At 37.8% G+C, this 13257-nt stretch overlaps 1 protein-coding gene across 1 annotated transcript in view; it reads left to right on the plus strand.

Annotated features, from left to right (window-relative positions):
- Nucleotides 1-13257, plus strand: part of EDAR (ectodysplasin A receptor) — a 92223-nt gene that overhangs the window by 69049 nt on the left and 9917 nt on the right. The window contains exons 2-8 of the mRNA XM_088136561.1: nucleotides 46-114; nucleotides 3302-3424; nucleotides 5019-5200; nucleotides 6221-6306; nucleotides 9970-10056; nucleotides 12679-12807; nucleotides 13077-13151. Coding sequence (XP_087992687.1) covers nucleotides 64-114; nucleotides 3302-3424; nucleotides 5019-5200; nucleotides 6221-6306; nucleotides 9970-10056; nucleotides 12679-12807; nucleotides 13077-13151 — 733 coding nt within the window. The 5' untranslated portion in view covers nucleotides 46-63. The remainder of the gene's footprint in view (nucleotides 1-45; nucleotides 115-3301; nucleotides 3425-5018; nucleotides 5201-6220; nucleotides 6307-9969; nucleotides 10057-12678; nucleotides 12808-13076; nucleotides 13152-13257) is intronic.

A 13257-nucleotide genomic window follows, 5' to 3' on the forward strand; every position in this document is an offset into this window, starting at 1 on the left:
TGACTTTTCCCCTGCAATAACAGTTAATCTTTCTTTTCTTTTCAGATAAATTATCAAGATAATATGGTGTATCTGGGAGAATGCAGATGGACTCATATGTTCCCTTTTCTCATCGTAGGTATTTTGAATACATAAGCTGCAGGTCTAGCCATTAACTGTAGCAAATTGAAAGTAAAGAAGTGTTCATTAGTGCTTTATTAACCAGAACCAAAATTATCCATGTAGCTACTTCAGAGCAATTCATTTTAAAAATACCTTTTTTACTTTTAAAAAAGTCAAACCCATAAATGTCATTAATATTGTTGAATCTCAAGGGGTTAGGTTAATCTGATTGACAAAGCACATGTAATGTTTATTATTTTCACAAGATTCAAGGTTTATGTTGGATAGAGATGGAGAAAGAAGAGAGCAGAATTACCTGCCAGCTCAAGTAGTTTTCATTCTTCCAGTCTGTGAAATAAGACTAGAAAGGGATAGAAGAGATTTGTTGTCTGGGACCATGGGTTGTGCTACTGGATTATAGACTGCTGGGACAAGATAGATTGCCTCTCATAAAGACTGCAAAAAATGTTTTTGGCAGAAGCACGTCAAACTTCTCTATGGCAGGAGAGGGTAAGGGAGTAGCTACACAGGAGCTTATTAAACAACTCAGTTAAAAACCAAGAAGAACATGGATTCATAAAGTTCATGGCCTTCATTGTTTATATAAAACAAGGTTCAGAGCATGGAAAATAAACAAGGGGTGAGCTTGAACTCATTACAGGAAAGCATATCCAAATTAACAGACAAGATTCTCACGAGTATAATACAGCTCTTGAAAGATTCCATTTGTTCCAAAGGAACAGAAGCAATGAAAAGGAAGGAGGAGTTATATGTTAAAAATATGCATATCTGCTCAGAAATTCAAGTGGATGACCTTGGTTTACTGTAGAAAGCATCTGGGTTAAATTAAGTGGGAAAACAGCAAAAGCAATAGCGTTATTGGTTTACATTACTGACTACTCAGCCAAAGGGAATATCTTGTAAAGGGCCCGAAAGTAATAGAAAGTAACAGAAAGTAACAGCCTGATTGAGGATAAACGCTACCAAGTTTAGGAGGAAAGTTTCAGGAAATTTCTAACATGATCAGAAGGTTCCATCACCAATTAGCAGAAGAAACAAGGAGATCAAGTATTTTTGACCTGACCCCAACCAATAGAGAAAATACAGCAGATAAACTAGAAGTAGTAAGAAATCTTACACACTGCTGGAGAGTGTAGTCAAATGCATACCTTGGTCTTCAAGAAAGCATATTTGAATAAACTCAGAGCACTTTTAAGAGCAATTCTGTAATTCTATGATTCTCTGAACCTGGGGTAAAAGCTTAAAAGCTCCAGCTTATAAACTTTAGCTAACAGAGGGAAAAGAGATTTGGGAATTATTCAAGGCTATAGATTCTTCACTCTTACTTTGGGGATAAGTGAAGTTTCTAAAAAAAGAAACAAATGAAAATAACTTCTCAAAAGAAAATAATCAGTTTAATTTTCAAATGCTGAAAATTGCCTTACAGTCAATGCCATCTTATGTTCAATATAAGATAGGATTCAGAAAAGTTTTGGAAATAAGAGAAAACAGACTCCTTTGATCTTGAGAACAATAGCTGCAGAAAGTTAATTTTAAAGAGCAGTACTAAGAAGACACAGAGCGTTCAGTATTTTTTTGTTCATAAAAGCATTTTTGCTTTACCTCTCCACCCAAAGATAGGCAAACTTTTTGGACCAGCTTGGCAGATTTGAAATGCTGAGAGCATGAATTGGGCGCGCTCTTGAAATGATTAAAAATGAGGAGGCTTGCCTATATACAGAATGACTGCCATACTATCTGACTCAGTGTTTCTCAACCTTGGCCACTTAAAGATATGTGGACTTCAATTCCCAGAATTACCCAGCCAGCATGGCTGGCTGGGGAATTCTGGGAGTTGAAGTCCACACAACTTCAAGTGGCCAAGGTTAAGAAACACTGATCTGACCATACTCTCATGAATGATTGTTTGTAGTAAAGCTGAAAATACTGGTAAGTCAGTAAGAATAAAGCAATCTTAGGCTTCACTAAAGAACTCGTGAGTGTACTAAGAACAAACGCCATGGTGAGACCCTAACCTCTGACCTGAACGCACAGAGGACTTATAAACAACCTCCCCAAGTAACACATGAGGAATTTGGAACTGGATGCTGTAAACAGCGTTATAAAACTGCATCCTTGGTAAACCACATAAAACAATTCTGCAATCTTGTACATTACATCTAGAAGTCATACCCTTTTTGCCTCTTTTACATTTTATTATGCCCAGCAGATAACTTAACAAGATGACATTTGTGAAAGGAGATGCCCATCCTACAGAGCAGATGCTGGTCATTTTTGCATCTGTGTCTTATAAAATCTTCATAGCATCACCCAGCCATTGTTGAAGTGATACAAATCTTGTATGCGTTGTTGTTGTTATTTTGGCACAATGATGGATGGATGACTCTTACACTATAAGCCACTAATATGGACATAACCTTAGGTATCTTTTTCTAACAATATTGCCCTTTATATCCCATTTACAGACAATAAAAATACAATATATCTTCACTAGATATTATAGACATAATTTATTCAAACAAACCATTTGGGAGTTTCTTATTTCAGATCCACAGTTAGTTTGCAATAAATATAAATTTATATGTCTTTGATTAATATGCAAGGCTTTACATTCTCTTTAAAGGGACATAATTTTTATAAACAAAACTGAATGTGCTTTTTTTAAAAAAATGGATTCCATAATTACTCTTATATTTAACTTATTCTAGTTTTGAAATCTACCTTACAACCAATGAAAATCTAATTTCTACTCTTTCACTTCCATTGTTCTCAACAGATACTTTCACACATGCCTTAAATCGTAATGTCTCATATTTTAAAAAAATTTAAAAATTGAGAATTTTGAAAATGTAACTACTGTTCCAAATAACACAACCTTCATATTTCTGCCTGCCACCCAAATGAGGAATAGACATAACCTTGTTTGTAGTCCTTTCTATTCCAAGAAAATGTAGAATCATGGAAGGAACTCAAAGTCATCTGATTTAGCCCATAAAGACCAGAAGATCTATGACTGCTTCTGATGGGAGGTAGTTTGTTCAATGTCCAGTAGCCCATATAATTGGGAAGTCTGGGTGTGTATGTTTTAAGCCCAGTGATTCAGCTATCCATCATGTCTGCTTTTAGGTAAATGTTACAACCTGGCAATGGAAGTAACCAAGATTTATTTTTGATTCAGGTATCACTTGTGTATTCTGTTAATGCTGAATATTCTAATTGTGGTGAAAATGAGTATTACAATCAGACAACTGGGATGTGCCATGAGTGTCCACAGTGTGAGCCAGGAGAAGAACCTTATATGGTGAGTTTTCCACATCATTGTCATCTTCTTGAGTTCCTTTCTTCTAAAGTGCCAGTATGAAAAGTGGCATCACACAAGATAACAATATTATTAAGAAGTGCCTCCAAAATACTGTAAAACTGTATTTTTGAAAGCATTGCTCCTTCTGTCCTCATATAGCCATAGTCAGTGTATCTTCCATGCAGAGCAGAAACTAAAAGCGGCAAAGAGACATGTTCCGTAAGGAGAAAGGCCATAGCTCCTTGCTTGAGTATAGACCTCTCTCTGCAAAGTTCCCAGATTCAAGTCGAGTATCTCCAGCTAGGTACTGTATGGGGTAAGGATTCCTGCCTTTTAGCCAGAGCAGTAAACAATATCAGACTAGATACGTCTGGTCTTGTATAAGGCAATTTCTGATGTTCCCATTTGTCCAAATAAAAATAGGACGCTGTATTGAATCATATTCATGGGCCCAACAAAAATGCGCTTTTTTGAGTCGTGTTCGACAATGGCAGTGAACAATGTCATTTTTCATGCTGTGCAGGGTATCATTATTCTAAATTTCCTCACTGCCAGGAAAATAGCCTCCGCATGACTACTATGAAGTAAGAAAATAGCTGTCGTGTTCCAAACAGGATTTCAGACAAGGTTGCCGAGTCCAGCAAAGCAGGAACAGTTTCTCTCCAGTGCAATTTCAAATAATTACTTTACCTTACAAATATAATTATCCCTGACAGCACTTTTTTTAATGGGCACCATATCTTGACTGGGAGAGAATGAAAGTCTGTCCTACGTAAACCTAGTGGTAGGTAAGAGGGTCTTAGAACCCCTCTTTCAGAGCAAACAGCAGTACCAAGGCTTTGCCCTGATATTTCCTTTTTTTTTTTTCCCTCCCCCAATTCCTTGTACCTCACCGCCTTTCAGTTCTTGAATGTGAATGAGCGGGATGGATATACAGTAAGAGGGCTTTGACAGAGTCTCTTGTTGTTCACATGGAAGACTATGAGGTTTAAAATGCCCCCTGCCTGAACTTAGGTACCTGTAGTGCTGAGTTACTAGTGAATTTCTATGCCAGAACTGACAAAAAAACCCAAAAAGTTAAAGCATATTTTTAAAGACAAAAGATAATCAACATTTTGATTAAGTAAGATTAACTGTGCCTCATAAAAGCTTAGTGAAAAAGAACAAATGTTACTACCTACCAGAAACAAGAAAGAGAACGGGCCACAAACATCTTCTGGGGGGACAGAGAGGAATTCCAAAGATGAGGTGCCACCCCAGAGAAGGGTTGGTCTCAGGTCCTCTTCCTATAAGACTAGTCACAGACAACAAAAGGTGTGCCAGGTCATTCCTTCAGCTGACTGAGGGCATGCTTCATATTTCCTTCGAAACTGAATTTGGAGAACAACGCAATAAAAAGATCCGGGTCTTTCCACTCTGTTCCAGATCGGAGTTCTTATTTAATCCTATCAGGAAGACAAAGAGGAGACTACCAAATTAATCTTCAGTCAATCTGCCAAGGAGGGCAGTAGGGGAAGGGAGGAAGGGCCATCAATTTCCTGTTTGTAAAAGTCATGGAAAAACTGGATTCTTTGAAACACTCTTATTCTCACAGACGTGTGGGTATGGCACTAGAGATGAAGACTATGGCTGTATCCCATGCCCATCAGAAAAGTTTTCTAAAGGTGGATATCATATATGCCGGAGGCACAAGGATTGTGAAGGATTCTTTCGGGCTACGGTGATGACCCCTGGAGATCAAGAAAATGATGCTGAATGTGGGCCTTGTCTCCCTGGGTAAGGATTTAATTACAGCCTTAAAAAATAGCAAGACTGAATGACATACAGTAAGTGTATCTGTTTCATTCGTTCTGTGCACCCTCTATTTTTCTGCATTCAATTAAATCCATGATAGTTACCGGTATATGAATAATAAAGATGGTCCCAAAGATATGCGTTAAATCAAAGAAAGTAACAAGGCTATTAAAGCAAATGAAATAGCAACTGAAAGGTACACCTGAAAGGTACAACTCTGGGTCCAACCCAAAGAGATGAGTAGAGTAGCAATCTTTCCATTCTTCTCATTATAAACAAATGACTTTTTGCTTAGCGTTCATCATAATGTTGATACAAGTTTTGCTTCCTAAACGTGATAGACCAACAGTTGAAGCCTGATAGAAGGCATCATAAAGGCACGTAGAACTTGTTCCCTGATCCACATGAATGCATTGAGGTCTTGCCTTGATATAATTCCCACTAGCAAAAGAATGGATATACAGGATAAATCTTAAGTTTCTTCCCACCTTAATCTTCTAGAAAATCCAAACTGAGGATTGACAAATACATTTCTACATGTGCAGCCGTACACAGGATATTGCCAAAGCACCTATAAACTCATTGGGTGTTTATTTTAACTATCATGTTTGTCCTAATCATGTTAGACCTTAGATTTTTCTGTACCTAAGGATATTATTTTTGTGCCAGTTAGGGTTAGGATCTGCCTGGAAGATTACCTCTGCAAGAAATTTCTGGTGCATAAAATCTAATGTTAGAAACCTGAACTTTACTGCAAACTTAGTGTACAAATGTATGTCGGATTCGACTGTGAGATCAGTCTTGTCATGCATTTTCCAAGCTTGATTTAACTAATCTTATGAGGCTGCGGAGAAAAGACCTTTTCTAGTCAAGCAAGGAAAATAGACTGAACACTGAAACATTTAAAGTAGGGTGTTTATACAGTAATTCATTACTTTAACCATAGTTAATATCATAAACCCAGTTTTATTAGTTTTGCATTGTCTTGCCCCTTTTTTGCAGTTATTACATGTTAGAAAACAGGCCTCGGAATATTTATGGAATGGTTTGTTACTCGTGTTCACTGGCACCTCCAAACACAAAAGAATGTAAGTTGGTTTCCATTTCCTTCACCTTACTTTACATTTAATCTACATTTTGACATTTTGAAATGCTGTGATGTTATACATAGGGATCTGTTGACTGGGTAGCTTTTCGGGTTTTTCACAATTCTCTTTTGTAAGAATGCAGTTTTACATTTTCTGTTACAAAAATCAAAAGCTGAACAGCAGAAGACATCAGGTACAATGCAAAACTGCCTGCCTGCGTGCATATACACACTCACGCAAATGCACACACATCAAATCACATTATTTTCCAAAACCATATTTCTTTTGCCAAAACTGCATTAACAAACCTATGGATATTAAGTCCATAATCATATACGTTAGGGTCCCCTCCATCATTTTATAATTCCTGCATAATGAAGTAGATAGCCATCCTTTTGGGGTGGGTGGGTATATTCATCTCATTTGAAGAAAGAAAGAATCATACTTAATTTTTTAAAATGTACCTTAACCATTGTTTTATTAAAATAAGGTATTCCAATGGTCTGTTTGAAAGTTCTTGCACACAATAATATTCACTTTAATAATACTCTTTAATGGTCTATAAAAATGCTGTTGATTTGCAATGCCCAAAACCCATATCAATGCTGAGAGTAATTCAGAAGGAATTAGTCTTGTCTGCCTACCTGGAGCTGCTAACCCAAGTTCAGTGGTAATCAATTACAGTCCCAATATCTTTTTTCACTAGAGAGTTGCCAAATACATTTGGTCTCCCAACTGTAATCCTGGGCATCTGATTTGAACTAAATACAGAAAAATAAACTGGCATGGGATGTGATCTGGCTTGCCAGGAGTATGTGGGTAAAAACATAGCAATACGTAAGCAAATAAACAGATTGAAGATATCTAACTAGCAGTGGAACGTTGTAAAACTTCTTATTTTATGGATCTCCGTTAAATCTCCAACTTTGGATGCAAAGAACAAAACCTGAATTCAAATCAGTCCAAACGGTGTCTGCATTTTTACATAATTTATATACATTTCTGTAATTTATGCTACAATTATGTAAAATAATGTAGTGAATGATGGAAAACGTACAGACATTATGTGAACTTGGATATAATGGGACCAACTTTTATTGTATATGAAAAAGATTGTAAATGGTACATCAGTTAACTGTCCTCACCAGACAGGGAGGATAAGGATTTAATGACTAAAAATGTCCTGAAATAACTTGTAACAATTTTTTTTTTAAAGGTGTATGCGTGTGGTGGGGAGGGGGTGGGGGACAAATATATCAACTTTGCCAGGGAGAGACTAAGTAAAAAATGTCAGGGAGCTAGCTCCAGATTCACTGGACCATCAATTTAATTCACAGCAATAAATGTCAGCACAAAGTCACATTACAGATAGTGAATTCAGGCACTGCTGAAACGGGCCAGTTAAATAAAACCAGTCTATTAACATTGCATGAATACTATTTGGATTTCAAATGAGCATCCTTAAAAATTAAAGGTATACTATATTTCACAGCTAGTACTGCTTGGAAAATACCTCCTACTGTTCTAGGAAAAATTCATTCAAAATCATGGGTACTCTGTTCGGCAAATTAAAATGGATGTCACTTTCTAAAATATTTTACATAGTATAGTATATAAACTTTTATTTAATACTACATTTTATTAAAAGCCTGTGCATTACTTCACCTCTTAAGTTGCGAGACATTTATCTCATTCTATTAGAGAACTGAATTTCCTGTCCCATTTGTTTGGCGTGTCTGGGATAAGAAAAAATTCATATTCCAAAACTGCAGAATGGTAGCAATGTTTTCACTGTGGAATAGTGAATTTTTCTATCCCATATGTCCCTATGCTAACTTTTTCTTTTGTAAGGGACTGAAGTGCAATAAAAATAATAAATTATTTATATACTACATACAACAATATGCTTTTTTCCTTTTTGCTTGGACGTGATGCAACTCAGATATTCCCATACCATTTTTCCCTCCAGCACTGATATATGATTATCAATATATAGGATATACGAAAAGCTGCAGCGCATCATGACTTATGTTCCCTCTAAGGTGCACTGGGCATGCACGCACACTACTGTACTTGTCAGACCTGTGTACATGATATAAAGTTGAGTGCACACAAAATTAAGTTACCCCACAATAAGAATAGTACATTTAGGCGCCATAATGCTCCAGGCTTGTGAGTTGTGAATCAGGAGGAGCCCTGCAGAAGCTCCCCGCCTCGGCTTAACCACAGCAGCGAGGGTGACTTGGTGCTGCTACAGCGCGGACTGAGTGGGAGCTCCTGGAAGAGGTGCCTTTTGTGCCAGATAGCAGACAGATGGCCCTCTCCTGGCCTTGCAGCTGCGGCCAACCTGCTCTGGATCGGGCCCAGCCAGAAACACAACAGGTGCAACCCCAGACCCGCCTGTGCATGAAGACGCGCCTCCCTCCAAAAAAGATTTAATCAATACCTGTTGAGTTTCAGGCCACCCAAGCTCTGTGATTTAAAAATTTTCAATTGATAATAATTAAAGTTTAAATAAGTTCAGAATACATCCTGAGAGGAAGGAAAGAAAAGGGGGCAGGGGAGCATGAAAGAGAGGAGGCTTTATACATGCTTTTTATACAATGCTATCCTTTTTTTCCCTGAATTTTCATTTCATTCCAATATCAAATTCCACAAAAAAGAAAAGAAACCGTTTTAAATGCTTAAAAAATATGGATTGCAACGATCAGTTATCAGTGACTAGCGAGTTTACATTATAATCTGTAAGGATGTATAAATAAAGCCAATTTGGGGCACTATAGCAGTTAAGGTATCAGGCTAGGATCCATGTGAGCATATGACATTATTGTTATCCATGTGAGCATTATCCATGTGAGCATATGACATTATTGTTATCCATGTGAGCATTATCCATGTGAGCATATGACATTATTGTTCAAAGGAAGCAAGTTGCACCATTTGCACCATTTGTCCAATAACACTATGCCATGTATGAGGTCCCTTTCTCCTCTGGTCTCCCCCTTGCAGCTTTTCCCACAGATGCCCAGGCCTGTTTTGTTAAGGAAAAGTACCTTCTTTTGTAGAAATGTCATTCTAAAAAGACAAATTAAATATGGAGGTTTAAAATGTTTGTATTTCTCTAATCTTTCTTTCCTTTTGATCTGGTTGTTTTGGTTCTCCAACAGCCACATTACAACAATTGAAAAAACAAACCCAAATTTTGTTATGGCAAAATTTTTTGTAGACCACACTCTACTTCATCCAGTGCATAGAGGATAATACTGAAAATACACCTCTTTCAGCATAAAATACAGAGCTGATGTAATAGATCATAGCGTAAGAAAATGTATATTATGATATATATTTTTAGTTCTCCTTTAATGGCATTTCTCCTTTAATACAATCAATAACTGACTTCTGAAAAAATGTTTGGGATCATAAATCTGCCTCTCTGCTTCAGGTAAAAATGGGCGAATCTCTACATTCAGACACAAAATGTGCCAAGTCCTTATTTCACACCTTGGTGGGATAAATCTGCTCCTATAAAACCATCTTTTAAATGGACAGGAAATTCAAATAATTGGTCTCTGTTCACACACACACACACACACAGAAGCAGTTCAAAGTTGAGATTTTGCACGTAACCAGCAAAACGTGTGGCAAATTTGTTTCTTATTACAGGCGCAGGCATTACTTCTGGTGCATCAGCCAGTTTCCCGAGCACTTCTGGCACAAGCACTCATTCTCCTTTTCAACCTGTGCACAAAGGTAAGAGAAGCAGCTCCTGATTTAATTTTTCCTTGTAGCTAATAGCAGGGTTCAGACCCATAGTAGCCTTGGTAACGGTGGTGGAGGGAAATTTGGCAGATGCAATGACGCAACTAGGAAAGACGGAGGGAATGATTAGGCCCCATTACGCATCCAGAGCTCTCTCTTGATCGACAGATTGCAATTGTAAAAGGACAGGCTGTAAAAGGACTGTAATCAACAGTCCTTCACAATGACTTCTTTTCTCAGTTTTGAGGAATCCTCAAAATTATCTTCAGCAATCAGTCTACTTCAGTAAAGATGAATTATATGATTTCAGTTTGCAAATGGGATGCACGTATTCAGGCAAGTTAATTTAGTTGCTTTATCTCCTCAGGTGTAACTGACTTGGAAAGTAGAAATGTAATGGAATGTAGTCAAATGAACCACCTTTTGGCTTCTCCCCCACCAGATCCCTTCTTAGGAGACATATATATGGAAATTACATCCAGCCCAGTAATTGGAGTGTGTGGGTTATGAAGTCACCCTTTTCTTCTGATCCCAAGAATAATAATGATTATTCTGATCATTATAATGTGTGAAGAATGCCCAACAATTTCATTAGTTAATTGCAGAGAGGGAACATGCTGCACCTCCATGAAAATAATTTACCAGGCATTAGTGAGCCTTCTGTGGCCTCTTACACATGAACAGGGAACACCCACATTCAATATGTCTCAGTTTACATATATAAAAATTGGGGATCTTCCTAAATTGTGGCAACTGTACCTTCTTTGGCCATGTGAAGCTTTATCCAGAAATGTTTGGAGTCAGCAACATGTTTCAAACTAGCACAAAACAAAAATCAACAAGTTGTGGAAAAATAGATTGAGATGCCTGCATGGCACAGCAGGGTTATTCAAGGGATAACTTGTTAAAGCTCAAATAAGAACCAAAAGAATCCATTCAGAAGAATCAAGGAACCTCATGGCAGATCCATTTCTATTGATACTGCAAGTCTTACCTTTAGGCAAGAATTGTAAACAAAAATAGATGCTAGCTGCAGAAGAATTTCAACTCTAGCTTCCACTTAGTTTTGATGGCTTTTCATGGCTAACACTCAAAAGGCTGAATAGGCAAACCTGAATAGTCCGGGGGCTGCTATAAAATGTCCACATTCCACAGTGAACGTCATGTTCTGAGATGGGTCTTGACTATTGAGGATAGAGCATCCAAGACGACATTTTCTCTTATTGTTGAGGGATTGTTTCTGAATGAGCAATACACATGCAGAGAACGATGCTCTGTGGCGAATGGACAGTGAGAGAGTGATTGAGAGAGTGAAGGTTCGATTGCAATCTGAAATGTAGAGGTTTATAAAGACCACTCCTTTATTCTGCTGCAAGCAAAGAACAATTCAGGTGAATTAAAATACAGCATTGCAACAAAATCCTAGGTATAGTTACTGTATATTATTAAAATGACATCAGCTCTACAGGCTAGAAATGTAAAAGACTGACTGCTAGAAGAAAAGGGTTTGACCAAGGAGACCAGGAGCCTGTTCTCCCAACTCTAGTCATTAGCAGTAGGCATGTTGGAGTGCTTGTGCAGAAACAATACAGTCCTTCACGCAGGTTTAGTTATTCGTCTTTGCTGTAGACACATATCTATTTTGTATTGGATTGCCTTTACTTTGTGCTGATTGCATTCCATAAAAACGTGATATGACTCCATTGAAGCACTTCTATTAAAGGAGCTGCGCTCCCCAAAGCTGAGAAGGGATGTTCATCTTCTCCCTGGACATCTTTAGAACCTGCTCTGGCAGACTGGGAGCCTTCTTAAATCAATTTTTGGGAAATTGGAGGGGAGGGTGGAGAATTACACTTCTCTTCATTTTCACTAGGGAAGTTTACCCTTTTTATTGCGTTTAGTTTGATTATATTACTCTCAATTAATTGGTTAAGAGTACAATCATATAAATGTACATTCAGACAAATCCTCTGAGTTCACTTTCATTTATTCTCAAGAAATTGTAAATTATAGAGGTGAGCAATCTACAACCTCTAAGGTGTTTTCAACCTTTGATTGTATTTTTTATGGCCCCATTTTTGGCACATACAAAATTAAGACTTTTTACATAAATCTGAAGAAAATAATTCCCCGGTATCTCATACCCTCCCACTAGGATGATATCACTATGCTACTGCTGTGTGCCCTACAGTCCTTCATTAAGTGAAATAATATTAATTTTTAAAGCATTATTACCAATAGGTTGCCAATTCTTTGTTTATAGGATTGCAATCTTAGCAGATTAAAAAGTAACCTCCATTGAACCAGTTAGCAGATTTTTTTTTTAATTATTGTTGCTTATTGCTTAACCAAAGCTGGCAAAGCACCATCAGAAACAATTCTTTACCTTCTTCTAGCATCCAGAATGGCACCCTGGTTTAAGATGGTACTGGGATTGCCTGTGTGACAACAACAACACAGTGGAAAGATGTTACCTGCTTTAGAAAGATTGGGTCGATCCTATATACATTTAATCCATAATTAAATTAAATAGAGGATGGTTAATCCTGAAAATGTCTCTAAATAGGTTCTCTCTCGCTCTCTCTCTCTCTCTCTCTCTCTTTGTGGTTCCAGGAGACCTTTCTGGACAAGGGCATCTGGCTACTGCTCTTATCATTGCCATGTCAACAATTTTCATAATGGCTGTTGCTATTGTCCTGATCATCATGTTTTACATTGTGAAAACTAAAACTTCAGCTCAAGGTAACTGCCAGTGAATCACAAGGATTCCAGTTTTGAAATCAGTGGGGCGCCCGGGAGGATCAACAAGGTGAGCGGACAGTCGTGGCAGCCGGATTGGAGCCCCGCCCCTTTTGTATGTGTAATGCAATGAAGGGGCGGGGCTTCGATCACACGGCTGTGTCTGCCATCTTGCCTTTGTCTGACCTCACCTGCTGATGCCGCCACTGTTCAAAATGTCTAGATAACTGCTGTGAGTTAATCTTAACAAGAGATGTATTCTGACCTTGCAGCCTGCTGCAGCAGCCATTCAGTGAAGACAGTAGAAGCCCAGGCCGACATGCAAGAAGAAAAAACGGAAGCCCAAGGTTGGGACTGTTTTGTCATTTCTGCTGTTTATACATCAATAACCACAGGGCTTAAATTGCCTCAGTGCAACTGTGTGAGCTCCAAATGTTAGCAGAAGAATAATTG

This window comes from Python bivittatus, unplaced genomic scaffold (assembly GCF_059951505.1).
Source record: "Python bivittatus isolate LINGU-HERP-01145 unplaced genomic scaffold, Pbiv_v1 ctg000060_np1212, whole genome shotgun sequence".
Classification (NCBI taxonomy): Eukaryota; Metazoa; Chordata; class Lepidosauria; order Squamata; family Pythonidae; genus Python; species Python bivittatus.